This window comes from Ostrinia furnacalis, unplaced genomic scaffold (genome assembly GCF_004193835.3).
Source record: "Ostrinia furnacalis isolate ACB-3 unplaced genomic scaffold, ASM419383v2 OfSCF4122, whole genome shotgun sequence".
Taxonomy (NCBI): Eukaryota; Metazoa; Arthropoda; class Insecta; order Lepidoptera; family Crambidae; genus Ostrinia; species Ostrinia furnacalis.
In genome coordinates this window covers 550,706-564,332 of record NW_021134361.1, presented here as the reverse complement: position 1 = coordinate 564,332, position 13,627 = coordinate 550,706, and the positions used below count along the sequence as shown (strand labels likewise).

At 37.2% G+C, this 13,627-nt stretch overlaps 2 protein-coding genes across 3 annotated transcripts; one reads left to right on the top strand and one right to left on the bottom strand.

Annotated features, from left to right (window-relative positions):
* The first annotated feature begins 185 nt into the window (after positions 1–185).
* LOC114358817 (uncharacterized) lies at positions 186–7,595 on the top strand. Of its 2 annotated transcripts, none has more exons than XM_028312875.1 (2): positions 186–334; positions 506–7,595. In XM_028312875.1, exon 2 carries the CDS (start codon positions 614–616, stop codon positions 6,497–6,499), a length of 5,886 nt encoding a protein of 1,961 aa, XP_028168676.1. In that variant the 5' UTR covers positions 186–334; positions 506–613; the 3' UTR covers positions 6,500–7,595. The 2 variants fall into 2 exon arrangements, with proteins under 2 accessions (XP_028168676.1, XP_028168675.1); XM_028312874.1 differs by having other exon boundaries at positions 186–354.
* A 107-nt stretch (positions 7,596–7,702) lies between these two features.
* LOC114358823 (serine/threonine-protein phosphatase 2A regulatory subunit B'' subunit beta-like) lies at positions 7,703–13,627 on the bottom strand. Its single transcript, XM_028312883.1, has 4 exons — positions 13,613–13,627; positions 12,609–12,745; positions 10,552–10,729; positions 7,703–7,735 (listed from the first exon to the last, which is right to left on the bottom strand). Exons 1-4 carry the CDS (start codon positions 13,625–13,627, stop codon positions 7,703–7,705), a joined length of 363 nt encoding a protein of 120 aa, XP_028168684.1.

Below are 13,627 nucleotides of genomic sequence, written 5' to 3'. Positions count from 1 at the left end.
CTGTCACAATTTTTACATTTTGTCTAGAGGGGCTGTACACTTGCCAGTAAAATTAGCTTACGTCTTGTAATGTTCAAGGTCACTTTGCCCGCTGGCTTGCCCGTGGGTACGTGTTACATAAAACAATGACATACAAAGAACCTCAAAATCATATTTTTGACAGCACAGCCCTAAAATGACAGTTTGAATTAAAAAAAGTTACCGGATTTCAAACGGTTTTGTAGCGGCTAGTGTATTTGTGTTGGAGTCGGTCCGCTTCCATAGCTTTTTGGCAAGATTCCCTCGGGCGCTGCGTTACATAAAGCGAGCGGCATACAGCGTGCACCACAAAAAGGTTAAAAATAGATGTCCACAGTGAGTTGCGTGTTCAGACATTTTTGTTTATAATGACATACATATCGCGTCGTTGATTATGTTACGTACCTATTAGAAATCGCAGTGAAACTCTCTGAAATCGGCTGACTGTAAACATTGGACTGATTTTTTTCTTTGTATCTCACTCCAGATTGTGTTGCGGAGAAGATATCGAGTGTTGTGGCGGCCGTGACGGATTGCGGACAGGAAAGTGGCCAAGATAAATTAGTTCAGTGGTGCAGTGCGACGAACCAGTGCGATGGCTCACAACGTGGAGCCTATGGACATAGACAATATTGAAAGTGACTTTGATAACAAGGAAAATAGCATTCATCACAGCAATGTTTACCCGAGGACCCCGTGCACGGAGAAAGGATATGAAGAGTTGGATGTGTCTGAATTAAATATGAAGCTAAGGTACTCCATAACGCCGGCCTCTTCTCCCATGTCCAAGAGTTATACTGCAAACTGTGTCGATAACCGCGGACTTGAATCAGGTGATGATAATTTGAACCACAATTTAACCAGATCGCTTCACTCTGCTATTTCTAAAGATGTTTTGAACAAACCTGTGAAAACATTACCTTTGCAAACTATTTCAACAGAGCAATATGTGGACAACAGCAGAAATGCTTCAGTACTTAGGCATTTAGATACTACTTCTGTGATTGAAAATAATGTCACCATCACGGTATCTGGAAATAATGAAGCGGACGAAAATATGTCTTTTCCAAGTTCTTCCTCATCGACTGCTCAAACACCTGAAGCAATAACCCCTACAAAAGAGATTTCCAGAGATGATGGCGGTTCTCCAATTATGCGTGGCCTTAAAAGTGTTCTCAACATGTTCCGATCATCACAAAGTCCGATACCACCAGCTGACCATGCAGACAGTGCAGCAAGGCAGGTTTTAAGTCCTGCTGATATTTCTGGTGCCACTCCAGATTCCACAACTCAGTCGGCTTCTTCAGCGGTCTTGGCTTCAACACCAATAGCCGCTAACAAACATAAAGAATGCAACTTATCAAAACGGTGCAGCCCACTCAAAGAAAGCCTCGTGTTCAATGAAGATTTGGAGAAAGAATTACTGTGGAAAGATGAGACAACAATACTTTTTAGTCACGAGAAAATACCTATTAGTAAGTTATTTTTTCAGCAAGGCCCATCCAATGTGAAAGAACCAGCAAAGCAAAATGATGATGATTTTAATTCAACTGTAGAATATATGGATATATCTGCTAATGATTCCATGATTAAAAACAGAACAATCACAGACTTAGCGGAAGCTATGCATGCCAATGAGTCTGATTGTGAATTTGTGGATTGCGAGACAACATTTACAAATGACAAAGCAGATTCTTATGTGACTGACCAAGCTGAAAGCAAGAATACATCGAAAATTGCAGTACTTTCATCAATAAATGCAGAAACTAACAATGAGCTTGCAGTGAAAATTGAACCATCTTCAGTTGTTGGTGAGTTGTCAACAGATTTGCAGAACCAGTTACCTAATGTAACAATACCTTTAAATGAAACTTTAAACATTCCTCAAGCTACAAGTGAAACTGAAGTAAAACATGATTCAAACAATAGTATGATTAATGATGTAGATACTGTTAAACTAAACACTGTGAGTGAAGTAGAAAATTATGACAAGATAGAAACTGAAACTAAAACTGAATCTCATATTACCTTACCTATTATTGAAACACCCACTTTACTTGCTGAATCTTCAACAGTTAACGAAGAAACTCAACCTGAAATCACTCAACAATTAGAGGTGAATATTGAATCTCCCACTGTGTCGTCAGGTACTGAAATCATACCTTCAAGTGTCAATATTCCTGCCTTGAATTTGTCTGAAAAACATGAACTTCAAAACGAAACTATTGCTCATTCAATACCACAAAACATTGAAGTAGATGAAACAATCAAGAAAATCGAAAATGTTGCAGAGGTATTGGATATAAAAAACACAATTGGAGATGGCGATAAAGCTAGTGTTCCAGCTGGGAAAGCCATGGACACACTAGATGTGCCTGCTAATATTCCATTACCAGATGAAGAAGACATTGAGAATGAAAAATCTATTGGGACAATCATTTTAGTTGAAGAAGGGACAGTGCCATTTAGTGAAGACGTTAATAATAAAACTTTCACTGGACCAACACATTCTGATCACGTTGAAAACATGCCAACTATCCCAGCCAAATCGATTGATGCAAATAAAACAGTTAATGCGATTAATGATTTTGTTGCAATAGATACTGAAAATAAACCAGAAGAAATTGGATCTTCCGATATTAAGAATCTCAATAATGATAATGTTCCTGTAGAAATTCATTCGGCCCAAGAAGAAATAAAACCAGTTACAATTTTACCACTTCCTGAACCAATGGATATCAATGATAGTATTTCTGATGCGGGAGTAATGGATGTTGTTTTACAACAAAATGCAGTAGTGACTGAAGATATAAAACTGAATTTAGATAATATTATACAGCCTGTTTTAGAAGATAAAGCCGAAATTATTCAACTTGGCTGTAAAGCAGTCTTGGAAACGCCAAAAGATGTTATAAATCCTGAAATTATGGTCGAGAAAAATGTGATTCCTGCCACTGAAGTACACAATATGCCTAGTGTTGTTGATTGCTCTGACATCATAAAGGAAATCCCACATTTAGATGCACCTGAAATTAAAAATGAAAATGTTACGACAGATACTGTTGTGAATGAAGGGCAAGACCATGTTGAAGAATCCGAAAACCTCATTCCTACTATTAATGACCCTGCGGTTATTTTAGATGCTATTCAAGAAAATGTACTTGTTAGTGATGGCAAAGATGTTGAAATAAAAATTACTGAAAGTGAAACAATTTTGGAGAACCAGTTGAATTATGAAAAAGTATCTACTGTAGAAGCTATCCCTAAGGATATTGAAGGCCTAGTGCTTGAATCTAACCTAAATCTAACCGAAAGAGTACCTATAGAACAAGCAAATACCTCAGAAGTAACTAAAATGGATGTCGAGATGCTTTCAATGGAAACTACACCAATTGACGTCATCAACAATATAGTTAACAAAGATGAAGAAATAGTTTTGTCTGAAAACAATAGTCCTTATGTGTCACTAGTTGGTCAAATAGATAAAGTGCCAGAGCAACCAAACTTAGATGAAGTAAAAGATCCTTTCGCTACAAAAACAAAGGTAGTGATAACTCCACCATCCTCACCTGTCATTGTTTCTAAAGGGTACAACTTCAATTTTGATGAAATTGACGACCCGTTCGCTACAAAAACAAAAATCAGAATGTCTCCAACACCTGACACACCAACAAGACCTGCAAATGAAGATACGACTTTCGATGAAAGGCCTCCTCAAAGAGACATCAATAAGAATAGAAGGAAATCTCAACCTGAAAGAAAGAAACCGGCTATGCCAAAAAAGAAGATGAATTCCACTTTCTCTGGCTCTGTAGATATTCCTAAAACTAAACCTAACAATAAACTCGAAACCAAGCAAACAAACATGACTCCTGATAACAAAAGCAAATCTAATGTAACAGAAAAACCGTTAGATATTACACTTCAAGAGTCAAGCCATATTGCTAAAGAAGAAAAGTCTGTAGACATCCGCGACGTAGATACTACTATGGACGTCAACGCTGGTGATAATAAATCATCAGTAGAATCTCTAAATGCTACGTCGAACGAGACAAAATATACATCGTCATCTGAGCAGTCAACTTACTATTCAGCTGGAACTTCATCAAGTGAAGGAACTATGACCAAAAACGTATTTAATTTACCTGAAATTGACGACATGAACTTCAATCCATTTGTAACCAAATCCAAAATGCGCCAGTCGCCACCCCCAAGTTTGAATTCAACTGCTATCCAGGATGCTACACTAGATCTTCCTAGCGCCGTCGATAATCAATCAACAGTTAAATCCGACTCTACTTTTACTGAAAGTCCGTTTGAAACAAAATCTAAAATGCGGCAGTCACCCTCACCAAGTTTAGACACAACAGAGAATTTGAATGCTACACAGAATCATCCTAAATCCATTGATATTACATCAAATTTCAAATCCGATGCTACTTTCACTGAAAATCCTTTTGAAACGAAATGTAAAATGCGTCAATCACCTCCACCAGGCTTGGATGTGACTGCAAACCTCAATGTTACACAGGACCTTCCTAAATCCACTGACGTTGCATCAAATTTCAAATCCGACGCTACTTTTACTGAAAATCCGTTTGAAACAAGATCCAAAATGCGTAATACACCCCCACCAAGCTTAAACGCGACTGCAACCCTGAATGCCATACAAGATCTTCCTAATGCCTCTGAAACATCAATGTTAAAATCAGACGCTACTTTTACTGAAAATCCGTTTGAAACAAAATCGAAGATGCGTAATACACCCCCACCAAGCTTAAACGCGACTACTACCCTGAATGCCACACAAGATCTTCCTAATGCCTCTGAAACATCAATGTTAAAATCAGACGCTACTTTTACTGAAAATCCTTTTGAAACAAAATCGAAGATGTGCAAATCACCTCCACCAAGCAATGCGACTATGACGCTAGATATTACACAAGAACTTTCCAGTCATTATGACACATCTTTGAAATTAAAAGCGGATGCTACTATCACAGAAATTAATACAGATGAAAAAGATGCAAATACTAGTAATACAAGCTGCTCTTCGAAAGCGACAGATGAAAAGGATCTTACTGTCAGAGAAGTTCATACTGAGGATGAAGATACGATAGAGGGGCCTTTCCTAGAAGCCGAAGACTTAAACACTGACGATAAAATGTCCGACTTTGATGGCGAAGATGTCGATATGATGCAGTTCTCAGAATTACCCGCTCAGGGTGCCGAAGATAATGCTGATGCTGGCGAGCTATTCATTGACGCAGAGGCTTTCGAATTCTTGCTTAACCAAAACAAGAGCAATGTAGTTGCGGACAGTGGAAAAGAAAGCTTATTCTTAAAATTCGATCCTTTGTTTGCGAAGAGAATGTCCACGGATGGTGTTTTGGCTGCCTTAAACAAAAAGAGACAAAGTACTCCTAAAAAGATGACCACAGCCATGCAAATTGAGACCACATTTGACAAATCTATTGCTGGACCATCAACTTTGAATGTAACACAAGACGTAGCTAATAAAACCACAAATGAAGATAACACAGATGACTTTAATGTAACTGTTTCTAAACCGATGATGGTAGTCACACCGGCTGTGAATCCTATCGTTACGCCAAGAAATAAGATCCTAACTCCCCCAAGCGCAAACAGGCGTTCTATTACATTCACTTCTCCTGCCATTGCTGTTATTGATAGACTTCTCTCGTTGAGTGCCAACAATTCTCTGGTCGGGCACGATACGACAGTCTCCCACGTCAGTAGGGAACAGACGGAAGCTGATCTGGCTCTCACGCAGCTCAGAGAATTGCTTGCTGAAAAGGAAATAAATGTTTACAATTTGAGAACCGAGAGCAAAGAGCTAAAGGATCGACTGTCGACTATGGAATCTCAAATGAGAATGCTAGAGTCGGAGAGTCAAGATCGATTGAAAAAGATCAATGATTTGAACGAGAAGCTTTCTGAAAAGACTAAAATCAATAAAAGTATGGCGGCTGTAGTTGAAGAATATGAGAGAACGATTGCGAGCTTGATAGCAGAAACCGAGCAAGACAAGAAGCGAAATAACGAAGAAAGAATTAGACTTATAAAAGAGAGAGACGAACAAACGGCTCATTTAGCGAGTATGGAAGTCTCGTTTAGTGACTTGCACAGCAAATACGAGAAAAGCAAGCAGATCATTCTGACTTGCAAGGCGAATGAAGACTCTTACAAGAAATCTATCAAAGAATTCGAGGAGAATCTAAATAAAATGCAGTCCAACTACGAGCTATTGAAACAGCATGCGACATCCAAACTAAATCACGCCAACTCGGAGTTGGAAAAGATGAACCGTACGCACGAGGCGGATGTTCTAAAGTTGAATGCCATGATCAAGCGAAAGGATCTCCACATAACGTCCTTGGAGGAGACTCTAGCGCAGAAAACCAAAGCCAACGAGGAGCTGACCGCGATATGCGATGAACTCATCAACAAAGTCGGCTGAACTAATTTTAGGCGTATCTAAACATTTACTTTGTTTTATAGTGTCTGTGATCTAGACTGATATTTCTGGGCTTGTTGCTTGTGCGCTTATCTGTTGATAAGTACATTAAGTCCCAACGAGCCACTGTAATATGTACCAAATCACCAAGTGCCTAATTAAATAATTCCTGTTTGTAATTGAAGACTGCTAATTGTGATAGAAACTCGAATATCGTAAAATAATTTTACAAGTTGTCATTATTTTGTCTATTCGTTGATATCGATGTCGGTCGAAATTTCGTATTAATACACATTTAATTATTACACATTATTAATTATGCCGGACATAATTTTAATGTGTAAATACAGTGCTCATTCGTTTTACACTCAGGCCTCAGCCATACTAACAGTCTTAGAATTGTTCATAGAATGTATATTTTCATGATAAACTGTTGTATATTAAAAAGGAATGCATAGTACATATTTATTTTGTCAGAAATGGTTATACAGCTTTTAAATATTTTTTGGATCATGTTATTTGACATTATGTGGAATATTTTTGTAGATAATTATTCAAAAATGGTATGTTGTCCTCATAGTTGTAATTTTAGATATTAGATTTTTAGATTGTAATTTTTTAACACAAAATATCGTCTGTGTAACTCAAGTACACTAGTCGGAGCGATTTCTAAAATGTTAAAGGTTCAATCGCCGGCAGGTCAACATACGACTAAACGAGGATATACTTTTGTTTTGCCCAATATAGAAAATTCACATTTTGTACTACGTTGATGTGCTGGATTCTATACTTGTTGTGGCCTAAATATCCTCTACTTTCCCAAATGTTGACGATGTAAACTTAGAATATTTTTTTCTCACATACGACCTACCCATCTCATTGACAATAATGTATCTCATTTTCCCACACATTTTAAGATCTTTTTATGTCTCATTTTTGAAATGCGTAGAATTCTTTGACCAACAGTAAATTTTAAATTTTTGAGGACGATTTTTTTACGTTGGTTAATCAAGGCACATGTTTAGCACACTATTTTTGTACCATATAGGCATTACTTAATTACTACTTATTTTAGTTAATAAAGTTGACATTTCTCAAATAATCTTTTTATTTCTACTTTAGTCTAATTAACTACATGACTTTATTACTGTTCAAACTAACCCAGAAGTCTCCGCATTGCATTCCGTTTGTTATGGCGTTGTTTATCTATTTCAAGCTTCCTTTCTTTTGTTTGCATTTCTGAAAATAGACGCATAGAATCGTCTGAACGATAGTCAATGGACATGGCGCACAATTTTTGTTGAAGATGCCAAAAAATACTACAAAAAATTAGAATGAATACTGTATTTTTACTTTTTTGATATCTTTAAAAATGACTGAAATATTCAAGCTCAAAGTGCGCTCTTCCGCTAGGAGCGATTTTCCGCGCGGATTTTGAAAATGTGACGTAGTAACATGAAAAGCTGCATGTAAGATATTATCTGTGTACAATGGTTAGAATGGTTAGTAGGGGAGCCGAAGCGGGGATTTCGGGACTTACTAAAGAGTGGCAGACTAACATACAAGGAAATACTTTGTACCTGGTTGATTACCTTTAAGTATGAATTTTTGATATAAAACGGCATTAGTTCTTATGCCTCTCACCCAAAAAATACCTCAATTAAGCCCAAATTTGAGACCGCAGCCAAACTTTGAGTGACGATGGAAACTAGCCTAGATGGAGGACACATGAAATTGAACTTCTGCTTCTTCATTGATAAAGACTTATCATTTACCATACCTTATCATTTTGTATTCCATTTTCAAGTCACTTTTTTTTCGCTTACTGTTTAAACAAAACGTGGGATTTTTTTAAATCTCAGGTCTTTTGAACGCACATCTGAACGATGTCTGGTTTTAATTTCTTCAGTTACTCCGTGACCATGGCGCTTGCAACAGTGCCGAAATATTGGAAACTCAAAACTAAGGTACATGGTAGCAATCCCGTCAGTAATAATAATAGGAAAATGTCTTGAAAAATAAGTAAATCGTATATTACTTTATGTAACTAATTTTATTATGTATCATACTTATAACTAATCACTTCATTCAGAACTAGAAAACGATTCCAAGGATTCCACTTTTCTTCAATAGATGATCAAGATAAAGAGGTATTTATTATAAATTGCTCTTCCACCATTTCAATTATTCTATCTTACATCTTACTTGATGAAATCTTTTTCAATTTTATTTACATGGTCATAACATTTTCACCATTCCTCTGCACCAATTTGTGAGGTACACCTGAAACCCCCGATAAAGCAGCTATTATAAGAATAAAATTTTAAAAAAAACCCTCCTTCTGACGCAGTTAGGTAATAAACTAAATGTATCCAATTTCACTCCAACTTACTGTCAACTCAACGACGCGCTTTAAAATCAAAGATTGACTTTGAATTATGCCTTATTTTACAATACACATTGAAAACAATATGACTTGCTTGAGCTTTTTCGACTTTTTCACAAAAATAACAAATAGGCATGAAGAGATTACAAAATTTCTGCAGCGACTGACAGTTCACTTGATTTACTTTGACAGGTGACAATAAAGCCATAGACATTTGCCATATTAAAGACACACTTTTCCAATATTTTTGTTTGCCATGAGATTCTGGTACACCTATACCTATCATTTAATGAAAAGATAAACTAAACTTTTTCAGCACAACGAAAGTCTGCTTTGGCGCGTAGCAATGCAACGTGACAACTGCAGTTCGGACTTCTTTATGCGTCCACTACACATACAATAAAATTCGAACTATCGCACATTTTTTCTTTTTAATTCTAATTCAGTAGAAAATGTTTTTGAAACCTTCATTCAAAATTCAAAAGTTATTATCATATGACAGAACTTATGACCAGACTATGTACATTGAATAAAATATTTTTCTTTTTATCATCAAGCTTAGCAGTCTAATAAGTTACTATGACACTCGAGTTAATCCACATTCAGCACCATAGCCTCCCCTTCTACAAGGCCCTCTACAAATGTCAAAACGTCACTTAACCCTTTTAGCACCAGTTCTTTTGTTTTTGAGAACATGCACCCAAATTTTTATATCAATTTAATTGTAGTCCAGTCATTTGGTACAAATTAACGTGGTTACCTGGAAAGTGTTCCGGGAGTTTTGAACATTGGTGATTAAAATAGATTTCGCTATGCTCTCTGTTAGTTAAGTGTGATTGCCGCGCTCGTTGAGTACTTTTTGCGTGAAAGAGTAACAAACCTGAGACACAGGAATCTTCCTAGTTCAGGTATCAACCCACCAACATTCTTACTTTTTGTTTTTCCTGATTGTTTNTACCTCTTAGTTTAAAAGTTATTACGTTTTCTTTACAAGAAGTAATTGGAAGAAAAAAAATTTAAAAAAAATCTCAAAAATTTAGTACCTATGCAATTTTTAATCAATATTTTCTTATGACGTTGTCACGTAAAAACATCGTCCGTAAACCGACTTTCCAAACAACTTTTTTTTTGCCTACTTTTTAGCGTGATCTGGGGGCCCCTTGTAACCCCGGGGCCCTGGGCTGCAGCCCAATCAGCCCATAGGTAGATCCGGCCCTGGTCTTTATTTAGCTACATTCCAACCAAATTATGTCTAATATCCATTTAATAAAATATTAAATTAGCTATTTATTTGGCTTCTCTCAAACAACATTTAAGCAATCAAAGCGAATTTAGAGGATAATTTCAAATTAAGCTCTTTAGACCCACGATTGCCACAAAATACACTCCATGGTCTAATTTTGGAGGACAGGTCTTGAAGAATTGATGATGTTCACATATTTTGTCCCTTAATTCTGAATTGAGATTTTTAAGTTGAGCGTGCTCATCCTCTACATAACCATGAACTTTGTATGAAATAATATGTAGCAAATGGCATGAAAACGGGCTTTAGTCGTACCTATTTAGCGACATCCTCGTGAAGAGTAGAAATGGTATCTACCTATATTTCTACTCTGCCGAAATCAAATTCATAATTTACCCTCAATAACATTAAAGACTCAATACTCACAGTATGCACATATCTGGAGTGGAACTCCGTGGCTTCCTTGAGGAAGGAGAGCCCAGGGTGGGTGTCCACGACGTCCTGGACCAGAGGGACAAAGTCCTCTGGGGCCAGTGAGTTGCTTTTCCCTCGGGTGAGGATGTATACGAAGCGGGAGGCCTGGTCGTGGCACTGGGCAGTCATCCTGAGAAAAAATTAGTGGTTATTATAAAGGATTCAAAGCAGGCTAAAGAGTACTCTAGCCTTACATAGTACCTAGTATTATATTATCTGTGATAATACTATCACTGGATTCTCACTGGGTCCGTTAGTTATATGACAGTTTAACTTTCCCCGGGACAAATTTGACCTTCACTGGTTGGGTTTTTATTGGCGGTCAAGCTGCAGATCCTGGCTACACAGGAGTTGCAGTGGTGGGAAAGAGAGGTGGGAATAGTCCCGTAGCCTTACAAAGTTTTTGATACGATACGATAGTGCAGTCCCCGGCCAAGATGAGGTCTATTCCGCTACCGGCATACTAGGTGGCACAATTTTAAGGAAAGACGCTTTGGGATTAAAGTTGGTCGACTAACCTAACCTTATTGTATATGTAGTTTCCTTTTAACATTAGACAAGAGCCTATTGCTAGTATTCTCTGATTTTGTTTAATAAAATTATCTACGAGATTGGTAGGATCGTTGTAAATCTTTTCTCATCCTCTTTTTAGTAGGTAATTCAATTACTCTCAATTTATTTGAATTAATCAGTTACGTCATGGATAGAGAACACAGTAATCCTTTGCTCAGTGAACGAAACAGGCTAAATTTGACTATGGGATAAGTCAAGTACCTACTTGGTTCTAAAATATATACCTATATTTTAGAACCAAAGACTAGCACATCAACAAAATTACGTCGTTGCTATGTTAGGTAATTTCTTATAAATTGGCATTTGTTAATGTGTCCAAGTTTCTCGCTAATTTCATTATAAGTAAAACCAATGCATTCTCAGTTTTCGTCTTTCAGGAAAAGTTTCAATATAGGTACTTCGCCCATTTTTACTTGTAGATTCATATCTAGACATTTATCTTTGTTCTAAATCACGAGAGCAGGTGTGCCAAGCTTTGTGTTCATAAAAGTTGGCTTTTTTCCATATAATTTCAGTCCATTTTTCTCTCAAAATAGTGAAGTGTGTATCTAAGCCATTTTAGTAATAGTACCTACAGTTTTTATTTAGGCCTGAATATTCTGCTTACGAAATGAACTTGCGTTAGAAGCGTAGGTGTTTTGGAAGGCTAGAGAAAATGTGCACATATGTAGCCAAAGTTACGGTAGAACAATTTCGCTAAACTATTCAGGGTCCACAGCGGGGCTGCCGACTTCTGGAATTCGCTCAGAGGTCGTTACAATGATTAAAATTATTTTAGGCTGTAGGTAGAAAATTGCAGACTTACTTTGAGACCTTTATTTCAAACGAATTGTGCTTTAAAAGACTATTATTTAAGTTCTAAACCTTTGATTAGAACGTAAATAAGTATTTCAATACAGAAAAATTAAATAGTTTTATTAAAGGTCCCATAAAGAAGGTCTAATCTTGGCTTAGACAAGGCTTACAGAATTCAATATATTATTGTTCAATTCAGAATAAAATATAAAATTGTATTTTGGAAGGTGACCTCAGGTAATAATAGAATTTCAGGTACGTTTGTGTAATCAACTTCTAAAATATCTTGTGAATTGTATCTTTAAAATGTTCAAAAATATCTTTACAGACAAAGCTCTTATTCACGCTACAAATGTAAACATATTATTATTTTCGAGCACATTCACTATTAAGACCTTAATAAAGATGTTTTTGATGTAAACAATGAGTTGCCATGTTAGAGTCCCCGTAGAATACAATCTTTTTATCGGCAGACAGTTTTGTCGACTTCTAATTTGTATGAGAAATCGGTAATACCTTGTTCATACTGATTGACAGTCCGATCAAACTTAACATGCCAACAAAAGTCTGTAGCTATCTTCGACTTTTTGCCTCTCATATTCTCTATCAAAGAAGGTGACCATTAAATGATTGGAACTCACTCTCTCCAAAAGTCAATGAACTTGTGTCCGTCAACTGACGCGTGCAGGCTCTGCTGGGTGGCCAGGAAGAGGGGCATCTTCCAGTACAGGGGACACTCGCACGCCTTCACGATGTGCTTGAAACTCTCTCGGGGAACCTGCAACAAGATAATTTTGAGGTTAATAAGACATTAAAGAAAAACAAGGTCACGGGAGGTGTCTGGATGCGGGTAGCGCAGGACCAGTCGTGGTGGAAATCCTTGAGGGCGGCCTTTGTCCAGCAGTGGACGTCATGTGGCTGCTGAACCGAAAGACAAACATTCAAGGAAAGGAAACCTGTAATTGTTAACTTTTGAATAATCAGCCAGCTAGAAGTTCGCAATTGACCTTAATCTCATCAGTAACGAAAATGTGAAAACACAACTTGAGTGCTGGGAGACCATGACCTGAAAGAGGGTCGCAGATCAAAGGATGAAAAGACGACGGTCGCCCATCAAATGATGGAAAGACGACTTTTGCGAGAAGTTGCTGGAAGAAGCTAGAGCGCGCCATTTTATTAAATAATCAAAATGGCGCGTACTGATAGGGTTCTGCCCAACCGTGGACTCGTTTAGGCTGATGATGATGATACTGAAGATGTGAGCGACAGATGGCTGTCGGAACTTTGTGATTTATCTAAATACCACTTCCTTTTTCCGCATAATAAAATGTCGTTTGAAATACTTTGAATTCGGCACACTGCAACTGCTTCTTTGATGTCAATGTGGGTCATATGTAGATATAATCGTTTTGTGTGTAGATGATTATGCAAGGCACAGTTCTGCTGCATCAAACGAGCTATTGTTGGGTATAATAGCCGCAAATGATTGCATTAGTTAATCATCTTTAAAGAGATCCGTTTATGTCAGACGGAATTTTGTAGTGACTTCAAATTCCTAGTTGAATATCATGATGTGATGATGGCACATTACTATGGAATGTAGCTAGGTAAATAGATAAGAGGCTTTACTTTTAATTTTGCTGACGTTCAGATCAATCAT